The sequence below is a fragment of the Amyelois transitella genome, chromosome 5, assembly GCF_032362555.1.
Source record: "Amyelois transitella isolate CPQ chromosome 5, ilAmyTran1.1, whole genome shotgun sequence".
Classification (NCBI taxonomy): domain Eukaryota; kingdom Metazoa; phylum Arthropoda; class Insecta; order Lepidoptera; family Pyralidae; genus Amyelois; species Amyelois transitella.
Genome location: NC_083508.1, coordinates 6,140,493 through 6,165,443, shown reverse-complemented (window position 1 = coordinate 6,165,443; position 24,951 = coordinate 6,140,493). Strand labels below are relative to the sequence as shown.

The window sequence follows — 24,951 nt, the reverse complement described above, 5'->3', positions numbered from 1 at the left end:
GAAAATTATCATTCAAATCGAGAGAAAGTTATATAATGACCTTTTTTATAATCGGTTGAAAATTGAAATTAATTAGTTGTTCTGACTCCGCTTTGGCAAAATAAATAAACTCCTGTAAATATATAATAAATACACGGAGGCCCCATTCTATGTGAAAAAATATACCTATGACTTTCTGATAGAGAAAAACAAAATGTTTGTATGATTTTCCCTTAAAATATTTTAATAGCAAATACAAGTTTGAATCGATGCTAAGTCAATCAAAGTACCTACCACCATCACAATTATCATAACTGAATATTCAGTTACTGAAAGGCTATATTTTGAAATACCTACGTCTTGATGACAGGTCAATGGTAAAAAAAAAACACGTTCTTGACCGTCAGAATCAGGGACTCTGATTCCGACGGTCAAGAAGATCCTTATACAGGATAACTTAGGGGAAAAAATTGAAAATACGTTACTTTAATTAGCCAATTCTTTAACTTCAGATAACTAGTTGGTTAGGTTATAGGGTATAGAATAAAAAAAGTAATGCCTGATTCATTTGAAATATTTTATTTAAACTCATTTTGCACAGATAGCTACTCGTAGTATAGCTAGACTCGGTAAAATATAATTAAACAAATTAAATCAAATTTGATTTATTTCGTAGTGAGACTTGTTTGAATCAGAAAAAAATATTACTACAATCACGAATAAAAATCAATAATTTTATAACTATTGCTAGACTTCAAATAAATAAAAAATAACTACAACGAGTATAGACAGATTGAGATTGGTACGGATGAATGCGGCGAGGCTAGCGCGGCCGCAACAGCGAGCGCCTCCGTACCCGTCTCGCTCTGCTTTGTCGACATACGTCTACCAGCACTTTATATCAAAAGTTACAAAAGATCCTACAATATGTTTACTATCGTTTTATGACATTGTATAAACGTCTTTACAAACGATTCAAAATATTGACCACTATTACTAATTAAGTGCTAGTAAATATCATGCCTTATAAGAATTAGAGAAAACAAGACGACATGCGTGTCGTTTTCCGTAAGACTCAAAGGTAGGAAAAGCGTTGGCCGAGGCTCCATGCGGACCGCATCGACCAACACTTTTCTCGTTATCGCAAAGGGTCTTTGTTACTTCTAAAATTATAATAGTCACTGGTCTCAAAACATGGCTTAAGTACTATACACCTAAAATATATAAATTATTACAAATTAAGTAAGGCATTTACAACATCAGGGTTCCTTAAGTTACTTCATATTTACACGATACTAGATCGCTTATTGTAACATCGTGTAAAAACAAAGAAATTGACTAAAAATTATATATCGGTAAAACAAATAAGTATACATGTAAAATGGTCAAGATTTCGGCGATCTATAGACCTACGAAGCTTGAAGTTTGCACACTTGTGAATTACTTTCAAATGTACAGCTTCGCTAGTCATTACAATATATTTAGAAAGACATCCACCACGAATATCTTATCATAAAGGCATAGTCGTTTACAACTTAGCACTATCGTTTGGCACTGACTTTTGTTAATAAATACAAATAATTATAAATTAGCCTTAATAAAGACTCAATGTATTGTTAAAAATTCAGTTTTAGAAATTTAAAATTTAATATTTTAATCACAGTCATGATTTTTCCATTATACTTGAGTTGTGCCACGACACTTTATGAACGTTATAATAATATCAATTACTATTTATATGACACGAAATCTTAAACTACTCCGTCGTGATTTGAGCATTATAATTGTGCATAGAAGAGTAGAGGGATGTTATCACACAGGCGCTTCCTCGTGATGGCGTGATGACGAGAGCTGCAGAGCTGCTGGAAGATTTCACCTTCGCCGCTTGGCGGACACAGCGGCTGCTATCATTTGTCTAAGCATCGGTTCCGGAGTACACGCCTTAGGATCGCATTTCATTTGACCGTCTCCTCCACATCTGAAAATATTTATTTATAGGTACATGTGTACTTTTAAATATCCTATTTGACAAAGACTTTCTGCGAAAAAACGCATTTCTTTTTTGCAAAACGCTCCAAATTTGTTTTTCTATCATACATCTGTGACATCTGTGTGTTCAATATGTACCTACCGCTCTTATAAAAGGAAAAAAGGTGAAGGAGACTTCATATTATTTGTCATTACTTAGCCGAATCCACTAATACTTTATTGCTGCATATTGGAGCAGCGGCATGTATAAAAAATATTGGAAGTGTTCCTGTAAGAGTGCTACAAGTGGTAACAACGATCGGTCACATTACGATGGGGTTAGCATAAAGTGCAGCCCATGCTGTGGGTGGTGTGCAAACATTACCTCTTTTCTAATATCAGAAAATTAGTAAAGATGGATTTACTTTAAAGGTAATTTAAAAAATTATAATAAAAAAGGGAAACTTACGTGCAATGTAAACATGGTCCAGAAGATGCGCGCACTACTTCGCCTACTTTGTATGTGTGGCCTTTTATTTGACAGCCTCTTCTTTGCACTGCACCTTGATAAGCATGTGGGAGGAAGTGTGGTGGCAAGGTTGTTGTCGTCGTGGTTGTAGTTGTAGTGACGTTGAGCGTACTGGCCATCGATACGGGACACTCGTAACGCGGACAGCAAAATCCTTGTATTGGCTCTTCGTGACAGCCGTGTATGGGAGGAGGACAGCTTTGTTGTAGACAAATAATATCACTTCTAAAGCAGAAACAGAAGTCACATGGATCATCTCTCGGTATTTGTTGGGCCGATACATAAACTTTTCCTCCATATCGACAAGTGCCAGGTCCGAATGGTTGATTCTCATCTTCGTAGTCGGGTTCTTGGCCGTAACCTCCAGTGGCACTCGGTGAGAAATGACTTTCATCCTCATGTCCAGGTTCTTCTTCAGTCGGTTGTACTTCGTTGAAACCAGGTTTAGGAACTTCTGATGGAACAACAGAAACTTCTTCAGGAATATCATGTGGTTTTGTAGTTTTATCCAAGTCTACTGAATGTGTAGATGTTTCAAATTGAACCTTTGGCGTCGAAGGTTTTGTTGTAACCGATAGAAATTCTTCTTCTGGAGCTGTCGTATCGGTAGAAATTTCTATTGGTTTTTCCGTTTCTGGTTTAATCTGATCAGGTATTTCTTCATCTGGAAGAGACGGTTTTTCTGATTCAGATAAAGAAACTATTGTTTCCGTAGAGGAATATCCAGGAGTAGTATTTTTAGTCACATGTTCATCTTGTTCATTTCTTTCATCTTGAATATCTGGTGTAGCATTTGTTAATTTATTGGAAAGATCTTCTTCCTCTATATATGACGGCGTACTTGATAAGACTGGAATAGTTGTTAATTTTTCAACATTGTGATCAGATTTCACTGTGGACGTTTGTTTTTCGTTATAATTTGTGAATTCTTCTATAGAAGGTAGAGTTGTTGCTTCTGCGGCTATTTCTAAGTCATTTACAGGATGTTCACTGGAATATGTCATTTCCTGGTCTTCCACTTCAATTTCAGGCTTTTCAGGTTCATTTGTTACTGATTCTGATACAATATCGTGTTTTGTTGTAGATGTTTCTTTCTCCTTTTCTTTAGATTTAGCTGTTGTAATTTCATACTCGTCACTCGGTATTTCTGTTTTCTCTGTAGTATAGTCTTTGTTTAGTTCTGTTTCATGTTCTGGTATTGACACTTCGGAAACTTCGGGTTCTTTGGTTACAATTTCGTGTACCTTCTGGTCGTCAGAGATTGCAGGTTGGGATGTTTTAGAATCAAATGATGAAATCGTAGTAGCTTCTGCGACTATCTCAGTGGTCGATTCTCTTACTGGTCCTTTAGTTATTTCAGTAACATGTGATAAAGTAGGTTGACTTGCCTCCGATTCGTTTGTTACTTGATCCGGTTTCGATGTGGAAAGTATCGAAACTTCTTCATCAGCAATATGGTCAGAATCAGTTGTTGATATTCTTTCGGTTGACGATTTCAATTCAATGTCTTGATCACTGCTTGGAACCGGTTGTTTAGTTATAGGTGTTTCAGTTGTAAATTTGTGTTCTTTTTCTGGTTTAGATACTAGTGTTGTAGTTTCATCTGTTATTTCATTTTCAACATCTGAAGGTTCAGGTGTGTCTTCCGGAGATTCTTTAATATTAACATCAGTTTCTGGTTTTTCTGTAGTATATTCTTTTTCAGGGAATGGTTTGAATATTTCTTTGTCAGGTTCTGTAGTGTCAATTACTACCGAAGGTTCCGTATCCTTATTATCATCTAAAGCCTCTGGTTGCTTAGTAGAATATTCCATGTCGATGTCTGTTACCGATTTTTCAGTGGAATGTTCTGGCTGGAATTCATTTTCAGAAATTGATTCTGATGGTAATGTAGAAGATAAATGAGTATCAGCTTCTGGTTTTTTCGTGATAAATTCTTGATCTGTAGTTTCTTTTTCAGTGATAGAAGATTCAGGTCTACTAGTAACTATTTCTGGTAGCGATACTTGTTCAGTAGAAGATACAATCTCAGTTTCTTTTATTGTTTCTAAAATGATAGGACTTTCCGTTGTATATACTTGAGCTGGTTTAGCACTCTCTGTTAATGGAACGACTGGTTTCTCAGTAAAAGGTTCCTTTGCTGGCGTGCTTTCTTTATGATCAGTTGGTTTCACAATCTCTTTATCCGGTTTGACTTCATTTTCAATAATAGGTTCATCTGGTTCTTTAGTTTCAGTTGTTTTGTCTGTTACAGTTTGTTCATCGATGCTTGGTTCAGCTGATTCAGGTCTTGACGATTCTTGTTCAGTCGTTGGTTTTTGGTCTATGTCTGGCCTTTCTGTGGTATGTTGTTTATCTGAGTGAATTTCTATGTCACTAGTTTCCGGTTCCTCAGTGCTAAATTCGACTTTTACATCTAGCTTTGGTTCTGTTACTATTTCTTCTGTTCGTTTAGTTGTAAATTGATCAACATCAGTTTCTTGAATTTCAGGTTTGTCAGTTTGAACAGGTTCTGAAGGCAAAGCTTGATGATCAAGTTCTGATAGTTGTGGCTGATCTGTAGAATAATCTTTTTCAGGTTCAGTTTGTTCACTGGAAGTTTCCTGAACTAAATTGTTTTCAGGCTTGGTTTGGTCCAAATCTGATTTCAATGTGGTACTCTCATCTTCTGGTTTGTTGTCTGATGGGTGTTCTGATATCGTTACCTGTTCGGTTTCCACATCTGGCTGTTTTGTCACTGTTTCATCTTTTATTTTATCTTCAATATCAAATGTAGGTGACGTTGTCGTCCGTTCAAATTCTGTTTTAGTGTCTAGGTTTATAGTAGTTAAGTCATGATATGGTTTCTCAGTGTCTGCAGAAATCGTCGTTTCTTGATTATTTGTAGAAGAAGAAACGGTTGAAACATCTAACATGCCATTATGCTCAACTAACTCGATCATATCTGGCATAGTTTCTGAATATTGGATCATATGTTCCGAAGTATGTTCCGGTAGTTTGTAAGTGTCAGTTTCTAATTCTACAGATATTGATGGTGGTTCAGCTTCCGTTGGGTTTGGTTCTAGAATAGCCGAAGACTGTGTATGCGATTCTTCGGCCGTAACCGGTTTCAACTTTACTGCGTTTGGTTCCAGTGTGGTTAAATTTTCTTCAGTTCCGGTCTCCTTAATATGTGATTCTGGCATTTGCGTTGAAGTAATATCTTGGTTATCAGTGCTGAATAATTCAGTACGCGTTGTTGTATACAATTGCTCTTCAATTGGTTGTTTAGTACTTGATTCGGATGATGCCAAAGAAACTGTTGATTTTTCTTCAGTAGGATAAGTACTTGTTACTTCATCAGTTTTTGTTGCTGGTTCAAAGATATCAGTAGTATCTTGATTGTATTTCCTGTTATCGGTTGTTGATATTTCAACAAATGACTCAGTAGGTTTATTTGAATCATATTGCTCAGTAATTATATCATTTGACGTTACTACTTCTCCGTCTTGTCCTGGTGCCATTGATTCTATTACTGATTTATCAGTTTGAACTTCTATATCTGATGTCGATGTTGTTGTTTTTATCTGGGACTCTGTTGATGCTACAATATAAGGACTTTCAGTTGTATCTTTATCAACCATATCAGGTTCTGATTTGTCATCTACTGTTGGATGCACTGGTATATATTCGGGAGTTTCTGGTTCAATAGGTTCTTGTGGAAGCAGATCTTCTTGCTGTGTTATGAGAGATGGTTCTTCTGTATTAATCTCAACTTGTTCTGTGTAGGTTTCTTCGAACGTCAGGTTAGGTATTTTATCTTCTTTATTCAGAGGCTTTTCCGTTACAGACACATCTGTTTCTAATGAAATGAATGACGGGTTTGTTGTTGAGTCTATATCTGGTGATGTTATTCCGTCTTGTTTATGTGGTTCCATATTATCATCTTGTGTCTCTGGAGACGTTGTTTGTAACGTTGGTTCTTGCTGATGTATACCGGAAATGGTTGTCTGTTCATCGTGTTTATCTGTAGAAACTTCCGTAGCACTACTTGGAGAAGTATAAAGATCTGGTGTTGCTGACGTACCTAAGCGTGTCTCTTCTGTATTCTTTTCGATAATTTGTAGCGATGAAGTTGTAATCTCTTGATCCATTATGGAAGCTTCTACAGGAGTGTGTGTCGTTTTTTCAACATCTGTGGGAGATTCTGTTTGAGAAATTTCTGTTTGACTTTCTTTTGTAGGTTTACTAATAATTTCTGTCGCTTCTTCTTCTGGCTCTTTGGTGTATTCATGTTGTTCCACTTTTGATGTTACCTCTAGTTCTGGTTTGATAGTACTTTCAGGTAAACCTTCCGTATCTGACTGAACTAAAGTCTCATGCGTTGTAGATTCAGTCGTTTCTTTTTCTGGCTTTAAGTGAGGTGATATAGTAGTTGATTTAATGGTTTCCTGAATTTCAGGCAAGTTTTCTGTTTGTTTCCCTGGTGTCGTTGTATCTTCATAAACGGACTGTTCATCTGGTAATTTTGATGTTTCTGTTGCTGCTTCATTTTGCTCAATGTTTTCAGTTACCTCTGTAGTTTCAGGAATAACTTCTGGTAACAAAGTAGGCATGGATTCAATGTCAGACTCATGTCTGCTCACTGTTTGTTTAATCAAATCGGAAACAGGCGTGGTGTCTGCTACTTGTTCATATTCCGTGGTTTCTACAGGCAAATTGGTGAAAGGTCTATCAGTTATTTCTAAATGTTCATCACTATCATGAAGTGGTTTTTCTGAACCTGCTTGTGGTATGTCAGTAGGTATTACAATGGTGTCCTTATCTGTGATGGCTTCTTCAGCTGGCACTGATGTTTGTGTATATTCCTTATTATCATATTCTGGCGATTTAGTTACATCTGGCTGCAAATTATCTGTAGTTATCGAAAATATTTCTGTTGATTTATCATGTGTTGTTATAATACTCTCAGCAGTAGGTATAACAGTACTTTCTGGTTGGGATATACAATCTGATCCATTACATTCAGAAGGCAACTGTCCTGAAATATCTGGAATATTAGTCTTTTTGCATTCTTCATCTAAACATCCCGATGATTGTACATCTTTACTACTACAATGATCGCCCTCACAGGAAGGTATCACTGGGATAATCGCGGTAGGAATCTTACAGTTTCCATCTTTGCAATCAGTTGGTTCAGTTCCACATGATTCATCCTTACACGAGGATTCAATATCGGGAATATTAACGGTTTTACATTCTTCTTCATTTTCACATGGTTTAATGGGAGGTTTTACACAATTATCATTATCACAAGGTAGCAACGCACTATCTCTATCAATCGGTTGCGATTGGCATTCACTATCAGAACAACCCTTGGGAGGAACAGATGATATTTCGTGTGGTACTGGTTGAATAGCCCCATTACATTCTTCGGAACTACACTCTGGTTTGACATCAATCTGTACAGGGGTTTGTACAATACCATTACAACCTTCTCCTCCACAGCCATTAGATTCCGGAATATCACTAGGCTTAGGCATACAATCTTCACTATTACAATTATCGGAAGGCATGGGTAATTTATCAACTTGTTGCACTTCACATTGATCATCTTGACATTCAATCGCTGACGCAGGCGTGGAACTTGTTGTTTCTGACATTTGGCTATGAGGTTGAGGAGGTATTGTTTCCTTAGAGCCATCACACACATATGTAGGACAACAAGATTCTAATGAATCATACGTGGGAACACAATTGTTCATATATTCTGGTGGCGGACTGCAGATTATGGGATCACATTTGATAATACTACTTATACATTTGCAATCAGTTTGACAGTTATTAACGCTTGGTACAGTGCTTTCATTATTATACGTTATACCATTTTGTAAGCAATCTCCTTCGCCTGGTATTCTTCCCGGACCTTGAGCTGTTGAAATATCTTCAATTTCATTTTCTTGTGCATTTAATGTTGTTGTTTCAAATTTATCAAGCATTGAAGTAGTCACTGATTCTTTTTCAGTATGATCAAATGAAGTACCAGATTCTTTATCAGATTTATCGCTTGCAGAAGTTGAAATTTCCGTTACTATTTCGGTTTGAGTAATATCCATCATAATTGGAGTAGTGAATTTAGTTTCACTTATAGTAGACATTGGCTCTTGTTCTCCTGTTACCTGTTCTTGTAACAAATCCTCTTTAGTAACTCTGGTAGATTCAAACAAAGGTGTGCTTTCTTTGGGTACCTTTTCAGTAATAGTATAATAAGGTTCATTGGTAATTTCTTCAGGCATTTTTTCTGTAATGACATCATGTGGTTCATGAGACTCATCTTCTTTCCTGAATGCTGATTCTGTTGTATGTACAGACACTTCTTCTTTTTCTTTAGCTGGTAGAGTGGTGTATTTATTATCAACGTAAGTTTGTTCCATTTCATGGCTTGTATGTGATTCTTCAGAAACTGTTGTTAATTTTGCCACTGGTGTCTCCGATGACTCTGTGACATCAGTAGGAATAGTATTAAATTCTCTATCAGGCTCGAAAGTAGTATCGTCGATTCTAACAACCGATTCAGGAGTTGTCTCTGTGTGAACAATTCCTTCGGTGTTTGAAATAATTTCATCAATTAGACTAGGGGTTTGTCTTTCTGTCTCTTCAAAAGATTGTGAAGTAGAATAGTCCTCTCCACTTCCTTCAACTTCGGACTCAATAGGAGGTAATTCAGTTGCAGGTTCAAGTTCTTCTTCTTTTCTATATCCACTGCCTTCATCAAATACTTTTCTTGTCGATTTTTCAACTGATGGTTCAGTTGTAAAATCGAGCAATGATTCGGTAGTTACCTCATCACCTTCACAAATATAAGTATCGGGGCAGCATTGGCCATCACGAGGTGGTTGAGAAGTACAATTTTTGCCTTCATTTTCCATAGGAGTACCACATTCTTGAACTACACACACAATATCACCTTTCATACAATAACAATGTTCACAAGCTTTTTCAGTCTTTATTGATGTTCCATCAGGGAATATTTGATCATTGTGAACGCAATCTTGTGTCATTTGTGTCACTGGTGACAAAGTTGTAGTTGTCAATAAGAATCCAGGTGTTGGTCGAACTGTTGTAGACATATCGTCTAATAGTGGCATTTCATCTTCAGGATGATCTGAAAATTTAAGCATATATTATTGAGCTTTGTATAGCATAGTTTTTATAGCAGTTCCATCTACAGGGTGACTTTTAATTCAACTGCATAAATTTAACTGTTAAGTCTGCTCATCTAAAGACATTTATTTACATGTTTCGTTTTTTCTTTTTGTAGTATTGGTCTTTAATAAAGCGTGTGACGTAGTTTTTGAGGGTTTTTTAAATGTGAAAATGATGACGTTTAATTTAAATAAAAATAGGCTCAAATGGCTCAGAAGCATGGGTATAGTCTATGTTTAAAAGAATGCTGTTGTTTTCAATGTCACCCTATATAGTGCTTCTTTGAATTCAATTTTATAAAAATGTTAAAATAAAAAGTGTAATATATATAAAGTTATTACAGACTTTTTTGTGGCTAGTAGACATAGGTTAGGCAAATAATATTATCTAACACTAACATTCTCAGGTTACAGGTTTCTCTTGAGTCGCGAGGGTATTTAATACCTATAACCCTTTTCACTCATTTCGGTTATCGCTGCACACCTATTTATTTATGTATATTGTTTATTTATTGTAGTTTTTATGTATGTTATTATAATTATTTTACTATAATTATTTTATTTTATATTTTGTGTAGGTTAAAATAAATTTATTTAATTTGACCCACATAAAGTTCTCTGTCAGACCCAATGGTTGACTGGTAGATAATGCTTTTAGCATTAAGTGCTTCATACATTTGTATTCTGTGTAATGAAGTTTAAATAAATAAATAAACTTTAGTACAAAAATTAAATAAGTGATCCTCGATTTGTAAAAGACGTTTTTGTTTTATATTTCAAAATAATATTTCAAAAGGTATATTTACCGCATGAGTATCGAACTGGACAACAGACATCCTTATGGTAAATAGGAGTACATCCATCAACGTGTAAAGTACACTCTTGCATTACACAAGTCGTCATATTTCGAATGCAATAACAATGTTCGCATGGTTTGTTCGGAGTCGGAGGCACCTTCGAGCCTTCAGGGAAGTATTTTCCGTTTATACTGCAGCCGTATTTGTCCAGCTTGCCGAGACCAGTTGCTCCATATTCAGCTGGCGACGAAGTTGACGTTGATGTGAGTAGGTCAACTGGAACTAAAATTAATGTTAGTTACGTTTGTGTATTATGGCATTCACTAGATAGTTAATTTTTGTCTAAATTCTGTGATGTCATACTTAATTATATTCCTTTCTTGATTTGTTTATGTTAATTAACTTTATTTTAACCACCTTCAAAGAATATACAACGGTATTCAAAATCAGTCTTTTGTAATTGATAAAATAAATTAAGTACGCGTTTATCGTATCCTTGCTACCTATTTACTTTAACTTTAGCATATTCTTTTCGCTGGCTCGCATTTATTTCGCAGTTGTACAACTAGATAAATCAAGTAAATTGCGGCATCTTTTATTACTTTATCAGGTCCTATTAACTAATGGACAAATATTTCGGAAAGATCAAATTATTTAGATTGAGCATCACACTATATTTTATTGCCATTGTACTTATAAACACATTGTTTAAAAATCAAAATACTAAGAAAGTTTCCACAAAGAAAGAACTGAATATAAATAAACAACTAGCTTAATAAAAATTAAGCTGTTGTAACAAAAGAAATGTTGAGAATATATCGTTTTTTATGGCGTAATCTATGCTTCGATAATGATTTTGCTTACCATCAGGGCAAGTAACGATGGGGCAACATTGGTCCGCTCGCTTCTCGACGGTGCAGTCCTGGCCGATGGGCTTGGTGAATGGGCACACCCGGAGGTAGCACATCAGCATCCGATTGTGACAGGTACAGTTGAGGCACGGCTCGTTAGTCATGATACGGTCTCCTTCGCCATAATGCTGGAAGTTGTAGTAACAACCCTCCGATGCGGCTGGAACATCATCATATTATTTTATTAAGTTTCATATATATATTTATATATATATATATATATATATATATATATATATATATATATATATATATATATATATATATATATATATATATATATATATATATATATATATATGATATTTATATATATCGAATAGTTGAAAATAATGGCTCTACTTCTATTTAATTTGGCAATTCAATAAAATTAAGGATTTCAAAACAACGAAATCAGGTTGCACTTACACCATTTCATTAAGTGTAACGATAACGAAATTATTATTCTAAATCCTAATCCAATCGTGAGTTAGGTTAGGATGCAGGTCAGTCTTTCTGATTAGCATAATTTTTGTTGCAATGCATCGCTTTTATTACCCGTTCCAATCAGAAATAATAAGTAGCACAACCTTTTTTAGACTATGTAATCGCTAAAATTGATTGATAGAAACAGAAATTTAATAGACACTTACCATCATATAAATCTAATCCTGTCTGATTGTTAGCTGTGGGAGCTGAAAATAAAAATGACATCGTAAATATATAAAACTAAAATAATCTGTTTGAAAATTGACGTGGAAAGGATATATGTATTAATATTATAAATGCGTAAGTAAGTTTGTTTGTTACCTCTTCACATGTTATCTATCGAATTATACTTTATGGAATATCACGTACTATAATTAAGAGTCTGGGGAAGGACATAGAGTACCTTTCAACCCGGTAAAAACTATAGATCGTGAAATTTGTGAAAAACCTGTGTTCTTTTTTAGGTGGCGCTAAATTCATGCGGGCAAAGCTGTGGTTAAAAGCTAGTAATCTATATTTATTTTTGAAGTGCGCTTGACTGTGGCACCGGAGGTCCCGGGTTCGAATCCCGTTCAGGGTATGATGAGAAACGAACTTTCTCTGATTGGCCTGGGTATTGGACGTTTTATCTATATAAGTATTTATTATAAAATATAGTATCGTTCAGTTAGTTCTCGTAACACAAGTTTCGAACTTACTTCAAGGCTAACTCAATCAGTGTAATTTGTCCCGTACATATTCAGTTATTTTTGAAATGGGATGACCTTTTATTGGTATTATTCTAGTTTCTCTATTATTGTTTAATTTTCTGTTGTAATTTCAAAAACAAGTCATCTGAGTTGAGTTATTATCCGAAAAAGAAATAAATATAAATATTCATGAAGAGTTCGCGATTCATGACGGCGTTTATAGTTTTCTTATCAGGCTTATTGCGAGTGCGTAATAAGTTCCGCCTACGTTTTGCAACAAGATCTGTCACGCTTCCCGTGGAACATGAACTTCATTACCTAGAAATGTTTTAGAATAAACATTGGCATTATTGACACAATAAAATATTGTCCTAAAGAATGAGTCATCAACCGAATTCGTAACACGAAACACAATATTTTTGTTTGTAACGAATAAACTTTAAAACTCATACACTCAGACACAGCTGTGCAGAATATTAGCTGCAAATCGTTCCATACTCAAATCGGTCATAGTCTTCAGTCGTTTTATATTTCCGTTTTACTGCATATGAGTACGAGTATAATTATTGCAGACGAACAGGGGCAACAAAGCTGTAATTAAAGTAACGGAGAGCGTCGTTAACATTGAACTTGCGGCTTTACGGCACAGGGCCGAACTCTAAACTATAGATGATAGTTGTGAACACTGAATCCTATTAAAGACATTAAATGTACCGTACTACGACACTGATACAAGGGACGATTCAACAAGTTGACTTGTGTAGTTCATAGGCAGGTTTTATACTCGTATGTTTGCACTAATCCCAAGTAATATTTTTAAATGCCCAATTGAAATTGCAAATATTTTTGTTTAGTAACTACTGCTATCTATATTCCTTATTTCGTAGAAATTTTGCAAATTGTAGGCAAAATCTAGTTATTCTACAAAGCTTTAGTTATACTGAGACTCACAATAGTTTAACAAGGAGTGTCGGCCCAACTCCAGCCACCCGAGATGTTCGATTTAACGGTCACTAGGAATGTCGTTTTTGCAGTCGTGTTTACAATTATATTCTGTTTCCGTTTGACGATTGACGACCATAAAATTTAAATGTTATTTAAATATTCATCACCTCAGAGCGCAGCTTGTATAAGCTCACACGGCTGCGCGCATTAATGATTAATATATCAGGTAATCTGGGTTACATACCTACTTATAAATCTCTGTTTATTCCTGATTGCATTCTATCTATGCTTCAAAGTTCAGCTTCTGATCAAAATTGGCGCTTTAAGATCATTTAAAGCTTCTTTTTGTCAGTTGCCTGAATAACTCCAATCAGAATCACTAATAATTTTAAAAGTCTTTGGAAAGATACTAATTCTTAATAATTAAACTTAGTCACAAAGTCTTGAATAGAGACCTTATATTAATAAAAATTCCCTGATTTGCCATGACGTAGGTAGGTGGTCAGCGTAATTCCCATGAAAACTAATGAATCGCTTTTACGTATAAGTGTGACGTTATAAATGGCTCTGCACGAACAAAAAACCACTTAATGCAAAATCGTGCGCTTAGGAACATGTCTCGAAGCAATCGAAATGAGGAGGCAGCTTGAATTTAAAATTTGCACTACATTAATATGGATTGTCGTTTCAATGAATGAATGTCATCGTGGTCGCCATGCGTGATGAAGTTCACACGGGTAGACCTAAACATTGTAGGTCGCATTTAAATATACTTCCTATGTATAACATAAATTCAAAAAGGAATTCTTTGAAGTAACCGTGCAGCGAGTACTAAATCTGGTCTTGGATTAAAATAGCACCATCCAGCCACATGGACCTTTACTGTTAGATGTTATTTATTCGCAACCACTACTCGCTCAGGGCCTGAACTGCCCTGCGGTTAGATACTCGTTTTTTTTAATACTACGGTAAGTATGGTGCTTATTTATACCTAATAAAAATAAATATATTTGATGTCGCAGACATGTTCGTTAATTTATTCATTGATAAAATATTATTATTATCAGTTCGGAGATGGAGAAAATCGGAATAAATAATATATTCTTCTGAATTTTATGGTAACCGTACTTATGTTCTCAACGTGATTTACATATTTTGTATATAAACATGGGAACTTCCCAAGTTCATTTTAATATCTGGCACCAAGAAAAAACTATTTTATTTGCTGCATCTGCCATAAATTTTATAAAGAACATACTTATAAATCTTGTGTATTGTTATATCAGAATTATAGTTTGATAATGAAAGTTGTTGCGCTCTTTGTAATCTTGTGATGACATTTCCACGAGATAACGTATTATTTAACTAGGTATTTACTTTTGCTTAATATAATTTTTATTTATTAAAAAACGGATAAGTACACTTAAAATAGTTTTCGGGAAAGTAGAGTTTTTTTAACGAAATCGTACCTATTGGTGATCTTAGGCTTCGGAAGGTCTTGGTCCAGAGTTGTATAGTTTTGATAGCATATGCTGTCTCCGAGACGGTGTTGTTCTTTTTTTAATTTGCTAAATTTTGTTATCTCTATTTTTAAGCCGAACGATGCCCAAACAGGTCGCCATACTACGAGACAAAGCAACGGTAGTTACCAGTTCTTCAAACACTAAAATTTATATTGTAATAAAGTAAAAGAATTACTGTAACGCCGTCATAACTACATTAAAATTCAAAACGTGGTATTTGAAATGCTATTTGTTTGACTGATTTAAAAACGACAAGATTATTTCCATTTTATAAGCAGAGTCATTGACCATGTTTGTGATTTACATTTACATTTATTTAGTTATGAATGACATTCCATTTTCGTTATGTAAATTTTAATAAAATTGTCTTATATTTGTAAAGTTTTATAATCATGGCTAAATTTGACATTAAATTAATTATACTTTGATCATTAAGATATATATTTAGATTCAAATATGTAACTGTTGTGTATCTAGTATCTGTATTTTTCTTTATTTTTTCATATTCATAGTTTGGGTTGTTCAGCAGGGTCGCGGGAACGTAGAGTAGACGTGTAGTATAGTTACCCTCTTCAAGTTCGTGTTCTGGCCTAGTTTATCCAGGTCAGGACCACTATCATGAAATTGGTTTACAACATTGGCGTCTTCCCCATAAACGCCAGGAGGATGATGTATTGTAAACACTTTATGTACTTACGTTCATTTGTATTTTAAACTCATCTTCAGGTTGCTTGGTGTAAATTAAATCAATATAATGTAATATTACGTTGTGCATTGCGCTGGAAGTGGCAACTTACCCGCAGCCGAGCTCGCGATGCACGCGGCCAGCGCCAGCAGCGCCCCCGCCGCGCGCCTGTCCATCTGCCCCCGCCCGTCTGTAACAATCACACAATCAATTTATATTACCCTCCGTATATTACAACGTAAGTGCGGTAAAGGGATAAAGCTTCCAAGTGAAGCGCATTATTTGGGCTTGCATGTTGCAAATTCATCTTGCTAACCATCATATTGTAGTCAAACGCACTCGAAGTTCCAATAAGAAAGGATCAAATGCAAGGCGATTCTTTCTAAGAACTTGCTTGCGATTCATTTTCAAAATAGAGAACTGTCTCTATTATGGACATGAAATTGAAAAAAAAAAATTATCACTCAGTTGAGTTACAATTTTTTTTTTCAGGTCGCGTCTTTAAAATTAAAAGAAAATTTTATACATGCGCTGAATTTCTGCACCGTCACTGTTTTGAGGCACTGAATCATCACCGTCACTATCGTTCACGCCGTCAGGCGTTCGCAAATTACTTTTGTATACGAAATGTCCCCCACAAACAACGACACACTTCTGAGAAACCTTTCTTACCTAATTACCTCAGCTGCACACGGGCCGGTCATTAATGAAAAGTTTGCATATTATCTAATTAGACATGGTAATGCAATTTACAGACGCCCATAATATGGTTACGATGTACATTTTGAGTTCAGTGTTATATATTTAGTTTACTTAGGTAGAGAAAAATAAATTATCTCAAACACAAAAATTTTGAGTAAACATTATAATGGTCAAAATTTGTTTACCATGAAAAAAATATGACACTTTCACTTTAAATAATGTTCACTATATTTAACACAGAAAATTAACGCTATTGTGGCATATCATGGATATTGACATGTTAAATTATATTCATACCATTTTAAAAAATTAAGGAGCTTTTCTTGTATTAGGTATAAACTTATATTCCAGGAGGAAATTCTGTATGAATTAACTAGATCATGATGCATTGTAAGAAAGAACGCGTGCCTGAGTGGCGAGAAAGGGCGCCACAATGTGTGCACCCTCGTTGAAGCATCCGATGGAGTGCACACTCGCGCATTCCTGTAATTCTATGAATCCCGGATGTGCCTATCATAAACATTTGCTATATCACAATTTTGTCACATGTGATACGGTACTTGCACTTGGCACATAGCCAAATTGATGGATGCTTTCTTATAGAATTATAGATGGGTTAATTATATGGGTCGAACGCTTAGAATTGTAGTATTCTAAAAATATGATTTACTTACATAAAGAAGATCGCTTGGTATAATTTAATAATTTCCTAGCATTTTCTCTCGCATCCTTGCATGGTTTTTAACAATTTTATTCGAGTACAGTAAAGTATAGGTTTAATGTGTGACATTTACTACATTTACAATGTATGCAAAGGAACGCGGAAACGCAAAAATGTGCCTATTTACCTTTGAGTGAATAGGGACTTTAACTGTCCATTCAGTGGCTGCACGCGGCTACTATTCAAAACAATGTTGGTACTTTTAAAGGATTTTCAGCACAGTCGCTCAAGTTATTTCTAGAAACCGCTAGAATATTAAAACCTTTGTACAATATTCATGTGTGGTGATTTGGTCACGCATTTTAACTAATTATAATAATTGCTTTTGTTTTGCAATGCGAATTACTTATCGTAGGCATATTAAATAAATATTTAATTATACGTACATTAAACTACGTCCCTTTTTTCGGAGGGACGTAGTTTTATGTAGGTATGTATGTACGTAGGCAACGACCATATTTTCCACTTGCCACAATCTCTGTATACTTTTTCGCTTCATCTACATTCATAACTAACTTCATGCAAGCTCTTATTATTCTTATACATACATACATATAGTCACGTCTATATCCCTTGCGGGGTAGACAGAGCCAACAATCTTGAAAAGACTGAATGGCCACGATCAGTAATTTGGCTTAATGATAGAATTGAGATTCAAATAGTGACAAAGAAGAATCCCAAGTTTGTAAGCCTATCCCTTAGTCGCCTTTTACGACATCCATGGGAAAGAGATGGAGATTCTTATACAAATGAAATGAATTATTTCGACGATCTCCCTATTGTTATTTTATTTTACCTATTATCTTTTCCTAATACATGTTAAATAATTACATTCCGTGTAAAAAATTTTAACCAAGATTATCACAGTTAACATAACTCATTAGTTGGGCCAGATAAATATTCAAAAAAGTACATTATCGAGAATCCTCTTTAAGGGCATAAAGGATTTTGCAAAGCCAACGTCGTAATAAAAATGAACTATAACTGGGAAAGAGTCAATAGGTAGCAAATTGTTGTACCTCCAGGTTTCTCTTCAAGCGTGCAGCGCGCAAGTAACCGTGGGAACGGTTCCGCACTCGCACGGTCCTGCCCACTCGTGCATACACCACACTGCCTATATTAACTGTTAGTACCTACCCGCTCATTAAGTACCGCACCTTTCACGTATTTTCAACAGCCTCCCCACAGCCACTACAACTAGCAGGAGGGACACGTTATATTCCGCCTTTGTTTTTTTCCTTTTGAGTAAGAAAGTTATTCAAAAAAGCCTTTTTTTAATAGAACAAACGAAACGTGAAGATTTTGTTGCATCAACAAATTTAATGATATTTAAAGTTTGAAATTGAACTCACTTTATAATTAATTAAAATTTAGCATAGAAAAGGGATGAATGAAGGACGCTCCACCTTAACTCTACCGACTAGAGAGACTTCTACTAAGACATGCGAAGAGAGCTCACTATGTGGGTCAAGACAGGAAAAAGAATGGTCAAGAAAAAACAAATAATTTGGAGAAAACGAAAAATTGAGGCGAGTAGACAGTGGAAAGGTGTAGTAGCTTCTGCCAGTCTACTCTAGCAAACAGCCATTATTGTATGTAAGTAGGTATTAGTTTAAATATAAGTTCAAAGGAGACACCAAGACAAATGTGCTTTAAAAACTTTATAAATTCCATGCCTATTTTATAATAATTTCGCAAAGTCGTAGACTACTAGTCTACTTAATTACCTTTTTTTAAATTCAATATTGGATTAGGCCTTTGTCTTCCATCGCACCTCACCTGGTAAGTGACGACGAAGATGTTACATGCTAATCCAAGAGATGCCCATTTTTTTCTACTTTTGTATGTTTGCGGACAGTACTTTATTAAGAGGTGTAAACGTGTAAGTTTAGATAGTTAAGTATATACTTTTATCCGGGGTCCCTCCGTCTAGACACTCACGCAAGTCACTCCAAGGGAGGGCGAGGGTGCGGAGAGAATTCACTATCTATTTATTTGCTCTACTAAAGTACCACGTGTTAGCGACGTAAAGAGCCTTCTCCTTGTCGTTGGTATAATAGGACTCGTTTATAGATTTTCATAAAATGTTTGACGGAATAGGTTGTGGAACTTTTTAAACGATGTTATGGTATGGGCAAGAAAGTTATGGAATAGTCAAATACTCTCAAAGGCCAAAAATTACATCTATTATGATGATTTCAAATTACTATTATTCTAATATTGTATTGCATATTTCAATACTGCATTTCTTAATAAAAATAAAAAATAAGTAAAAAAACTTTTTAAGTTAAACGGTTTTATGTTAAACATACATTGCAATGTTTAATATAAATGTACTAAAAACCAAAAAATAATAAAATAGATACAGTCGTGGGAATTATAAACATATGCATAGACTAGACTAAAATAAAACCGTGGGGCACGTCAATTGTCTACAAATTATAGACTTAATGTGCGATAGAAGAATCGTTTAATTCGTCGTTAGGCAGTTGGCCCGCAGACGGTGCGCAAATTACTTACTATTTTGCTGGCTAGCGAGGAATCGTTTCACTGCTCGTAGTTTGTCTTTAATCGACAAAACTTATGATAAAAGTACTACTCGCTCAACATTATAAAACCCTAAAACTCGCTTAATCGAGCTTGCTAACTTGTTTCCACATTCTAGCCCTACTTATCACACGTCCATCGTTGTCGGTTGAACAACTGCCTAATTATAGTGTAACATTACAAAACAAACATTTTAATCAACGATTGTAGACAATTGACGTGCCCCACGGTTTTATTTTAGTCTAGTCTATGCATATGTTTATAATTCCCACGACTGTATCTATTTTATTATTTTTTGGTTTTTAGTACATTTATATTAAACATTGCAATGTATGTTTAACATAAAACCGTTTAACTTAAAAAGTTTTTTTACTTATTTTTTTATTTTTTGGTTTTTAGTACATTTATATTAAACATTGCAATGTATGTTTAACATAAAACCGTTTAACTTAAAAAGTTTTTTTACCTATTTTTATTTGTTTTTGTAACGAATAAACTCAAAAACTACTGGACCGATTTGAATGAAATTTGGCACAGGGATAGACTTAACCTTCAGGAGTAACAGATTTTAATTTTGAATAGTAAATTGTATTCTACTTGTTGAGACCTTTCATTTGATACCCATGTTGATGGGATTGATAAAACCTAAGTTATCCGCCATTTTGTAGAGGCCGCCATCTTGGATTTCAATTTTTTATAGTATATTGTATTCTGCTTGTTGAGCCCTTTCATTTGATACCCATATTGATGGGATTAATGAAACCTAAATTATCCGCCATTTTGTAACGGCGGCCATCTTGAATTTATAATGATAATGAATAAACATAATTATATTGTCACCAAAATCCAAAGTGTATACAAAATTTCAGATTAATCGGTTGACAGGAAGAGGGTGAAATTTGAATTACTAAATTTGACCCAAGAATAAATAAAACAAACGGGGTGAGCTAAATAAAACCGTTTAAAAACATAAACATGAGCTAGATCATTCAAAATTGCGGTTAATGATATAGCGTATCACTTGAAGTAATACGCTACTTTAAATTGTTATGATTGTCCGATCTGGGATCATTAATTCTTGCAAACACACAATGGGGCCCAATTCCCAAGACATAATTTGGGGTACCGTTTCTTCCAGCGGTGTGGCGTAAAAAGTAACAGTTATTCCAATTCAAATCAAGCTAAATTTGAAAAGCATGCGGACGGAAAACCTCAAATGTGTGAGTTTAATTGTCTGCTCAGTGACGAGCTTGACATCATCAACGCGCGAGCTCGCGAGGTAGGCTACGCCACGCTACGAAGTGCTACGCGGTTTGTTATAATAGTAACTTACTTACTATTAAAAAGAAAATATTTAATATAAATACTTGTATGATATTCCTACGTTTTTAATGAGTTTTGTAAAAAAATTGCAAATTCCTTATGAATATACAAAAAAGATAAGCGTGGCAGAATAAATAATAATAAATAATGTCTCCAATTAAATTAAAATATTCTCTGTCATATTTTCTACTTCGTGACCTTCTAACACTTAATGTGGTCAATCTATTTATGTCAATAAAATCTTCTCTGCTATTCGTAAATGGTATGCGACATGTGTTACTTACTAGGTACTTAGTATGTACGCGGCGAACCGCTTCTGCCGTTAATCGACCGCTACACTTTACTGACAATTATCGCCTAATAACGATGCAGTGTCGCTTTGTAGCCGAATCTAATAACGACTCGCCGTCGCCATGTTCACGACTTCTATGCTAATCACTCGTAATTTACGACGGACGATAATCGCGACAAACGTACGTGAGCGCATTGTGCGAACGAGTGCTCATCGGATGACTACGCGTACTACTATACGAAGAAACGCTGCGAGCTTTTAAATTACTACGTGTGTGTGTAAATCGATCTCAGAAAGATTTAGAAGATGGTTTTGCGTAGTCGGATCGCTCGATACTTATCAGAATGACTACATAAAAGTTGTGATCGTACGCGTGTAGCATCCGCGAAGTAGCCGCACGGCATCGCGACTCCATGCCCTCCTGCCGCGTGACCCGCCGGTCATCGCATCTCAAATCTACTCCGCTATATCTTACCAAGTTAGCCTAGTCTACCCAACCTCTTTTATTCAAAAATATACAACTTTATGAAAGTACTGTTTCTTAATTTGTAAATATTGAGCAATTCTATATACTTACATTCGGAACAGGTGAAAGTAATTTTGTCACAGGATAAGTACTACCTGTTGTAATTTTTTTCATTCAATGACAAAAGGTAAGCAAAGTTTGCTATAAGTATTAGAGATAAAAGCACAGCTTCCAGATCTTTGATCCGTTGTCCAATGTTCAAGATGTTGGTGTCAATGCTCGCTGCGGTTGCAGTGTTCCGAAATTATGTGTTTCACAACGTCGGCTCGGACACGCCGCGACCGGCCACCGACCTACCACCGAACGCCCAAAGATACGCCCTTCCGATCTGGTTGTATCACTAGCTCTTTTGAACGCGATCTGTGTGCCAATTCCTGCCCGTAGATTGGCTAGACTGAAATTAAATTTAGATCAAAATCAATGTCTTTGTCGATGATAAAAGTTGATTTTGTTTTGGCAAGTCCATTAAATGCTTCAATTTTACAATAAATTATTATGTACCTACTTGATGAAACAAAAGTTTGGTAATCTTAAGTTAACTTAGATGAATTGTGTAATTTATACACTCTCATTTGCTAAAATAATAAAATTTAACAGAACGTCAAATTTGGTCAAGGTGTGCTCATTGATAAGATTGTATTAACAATTGGTGGATATAATACTCTTTAATTAAATGTGAGTACCTGAACGTTGTGTCTTGTCAAATAAGTAATACAAAGCGATTTTTATTTGCCATCGGTTCAAAAACAAACAAAGTTTCTTTCATATAGATAAAGTTAGATAAAAATTTATTACCAGCAGAATGATTAACTATAGCGACTTATTTGTAGAAGAGCAATCAAACTAATCAAAATCAATAGATTAATAAGGCATACTCCCGTTGTCGATTAAGATAACATACCTACCTACATACGTCTGTAGAGAATTCATTACATCGAGAACTATGCCATTAATTTGGTTTTCCGTAAAATGAGATGAAAGATACCTAATCAAGATGTTACAGTCATGTGGAAGTAAGTCGATGCGACAAGCCGATTCCCTGCCGTCCCAAGGGACCCGTACGAAGACGGCAAATATTAGTTTTCTTCAAGAGGAACTTACGGTTCGTTGACCCGTACAAATTTTGTGCCATAAGACTGCTTCATCACATAACAGTGCTTGGGTTTTTCAAAGACATTGTAATGCATACTACAGCTATCTCAGGTAACACATCACATTATGAACTTTGATATAAATTCTCAATTTTACACATATCACGTCTATATTCTAGTTTCCTATTCAAAGGTTAGCCTTCCCCTTGATTCTTTTCAATCAAGATACGGTAAAAATTGTTAAAATACGTTTATGACTTTCTGACTGATATTATCATCATCCGGATGCTTTCACCTAAGTTAATTAAATTAAGAGATCATATTTATTGTCCCGTATATATTTATTTATTTATATAAAGTTTAATTATATTTAAGTAAGAAACTTACAAAATATCTAACAATGTACTTGCAAATTACTACGAAATTAAAGGTACGTTTTATAATTTATGTAACACTGACCTATTTTTATAAATGAAGGTAAATCAGGCTGACCTAGAGGAACTGTTTGTCATATAAGACGTAAAGCAGCTACGAGTTGCGATGCGCCTGCGCCGATGCTACGATATCGGAGTACGCCGCAAGCACGTATCGCCAACGTAGTCCGAATAATTTAGGTAAATCCGCCCCAGACGACAAGTCACCGTTACACTTCGCTTTAACATTCCACACAAGAAGTCTTACGAATTATCTTGTTTCCATGCGATTTCGTGTTTTCAAATCTAAACGAGATTGCCGTTTAATTGAACAATTCCATGCGAATTATAATGTTGTAGTAAAAAATGTAACGCTTCTTTGAAATTTTCATACAGGTTGAATTTGCAAGAATAGTCATTAGAAGCACTATCACAAAGTCCACCAAAGCTCTTATGCACTATTCTCTATTTGTGTGCACTGAGAAAGTAAGGAAGAAGTGTGTGTGTAGTTGTTACTAGGCAAACGTTGAATTCGCGATTGTTGGTCCTCGGCCGCGTCGCTCACACGATGAGCGTTGCCCCCGCCTCGCCCGCCTGCCTCTACATATTACAATTCAGCCAGGTAAGCTCCAGACCGTCGTCGCTAACTGACACCTCTCACGTTCTGCCATACATTTTTCTTGCAATTATAAGATACAGAACAAAAAGCGTGTGGTTTTTCACGACGTTCAATAAAAACGTGTAACGGTATTATCCGGAGACATTTTCCGCCGCTTATTACTTTTCGTATTAACAGACGTGGCAAATTGATGGTTTGTCAAGCATCCTTTTATAATAATAAGTACAATTTATCTTGAGCGAGTATGGCCTATATATATATAGCTGTTTAGGTAATGAGATTATTATGGAGCGAAAGTGCAACTTCAGGCGTGTATCAAGACCTTGTGGTTCAAATAAGAGATGGCATCTCTTCGCACCCTCCTGCGGGAGCAGCCCCTGCGTTTCGACGGCCCTTGGGACTTGACCGCTCTCTGACACTAGCTATTAGGGCGACCACTGACCCATGACAGTCATAATACTCCCCTCATACATCTGTAACAATTGAGACCGAAATCGCCGACCTTTGAGTCTAACATCGCATTATGTATCTAGTCTGATGTTGACGTCTGTGCTGGGTAAAATTACGCGAAATTATCGGCCAAACCTGAATCATGGACCGGGAAGTGAGTGCTGGTTTCAACGTGATGTCTATTGAGTTGCATTCACAGCCATGTTCGAAAGCTTCGTGTCGAGCTGTGTTTACGAGCGTCTAGCCGATAGCCGCGCGGCCTGACAGTCATTACCGGCTATATCTCTGTGTAAGGAATGAATGGCAAGTACTTACAGACGAATGAAACTTCCAACTTAAATTTAAACGAGCAAGCACAGGCACGTAGTAGGGTTAAAGTATTTTAACATCCGTTAACCGTTTTACGGCTTTACCTTATTTTTGAGATACATCAGCCTGAAAATCCGTGGCTTAATTCCGTGTGGTTCAAGACACTCTTGTCTTTTTGTAAACGCATAATTTTATTCGCTCTGTCTACCCCGTGATGGTTATCTCTTACGGGGTACATTCTTTATATAGACTTTATATTTACTTCAGTCTTTAGAGACGT

At 35.6% G+C, this 24,951-nt stretch overlaps 1 protein-coding gene across 1 annotated transcript in view; it reads right to left on the bottom strand.

Annotated features, from left to right (window-relative positions):
* Window positions 1-535: 535 nt before the first annotated feature.
* Window positions 536-24,951, bottom strand: part of LOC106131870 (mucin-2) — a 35,044-nt gene continuing 10,628 nt past the window's right edge. The window contains exons 2-7 of the mRNA XM_060954807.1: window positions 15,791-15,868; window positions 12,001-12,042; window positions 11,322-11,528; window positions 10,467-10,739; window positions 2,417-9,620; window positions 536-1,957 (exon numbers count right to left, since the gene is read on the bottom strand). Coding sequence (XP_060810790.1) covers window positions 1,852-1,957; window positions 2,417-9,620; window positions 10,467-10,739; window positions 11,322-11,528; window positions 12,001-12,042; window positions 15,791-15,854 — 7,896 coding nt within the window. The 5' untranslated portion in view covers window positions 15,855-15,868 and the 3' untranslated portion in view covers window positions 536-1,851. The remainder of the gene's footprint in view (window positions 1,958-2,416; window positions 9,621-10,466; window positions 10,740-11,321; window positions 11,529-12,000; window positions 12,043-15,790; window positions 15,869-24,951) is intronic.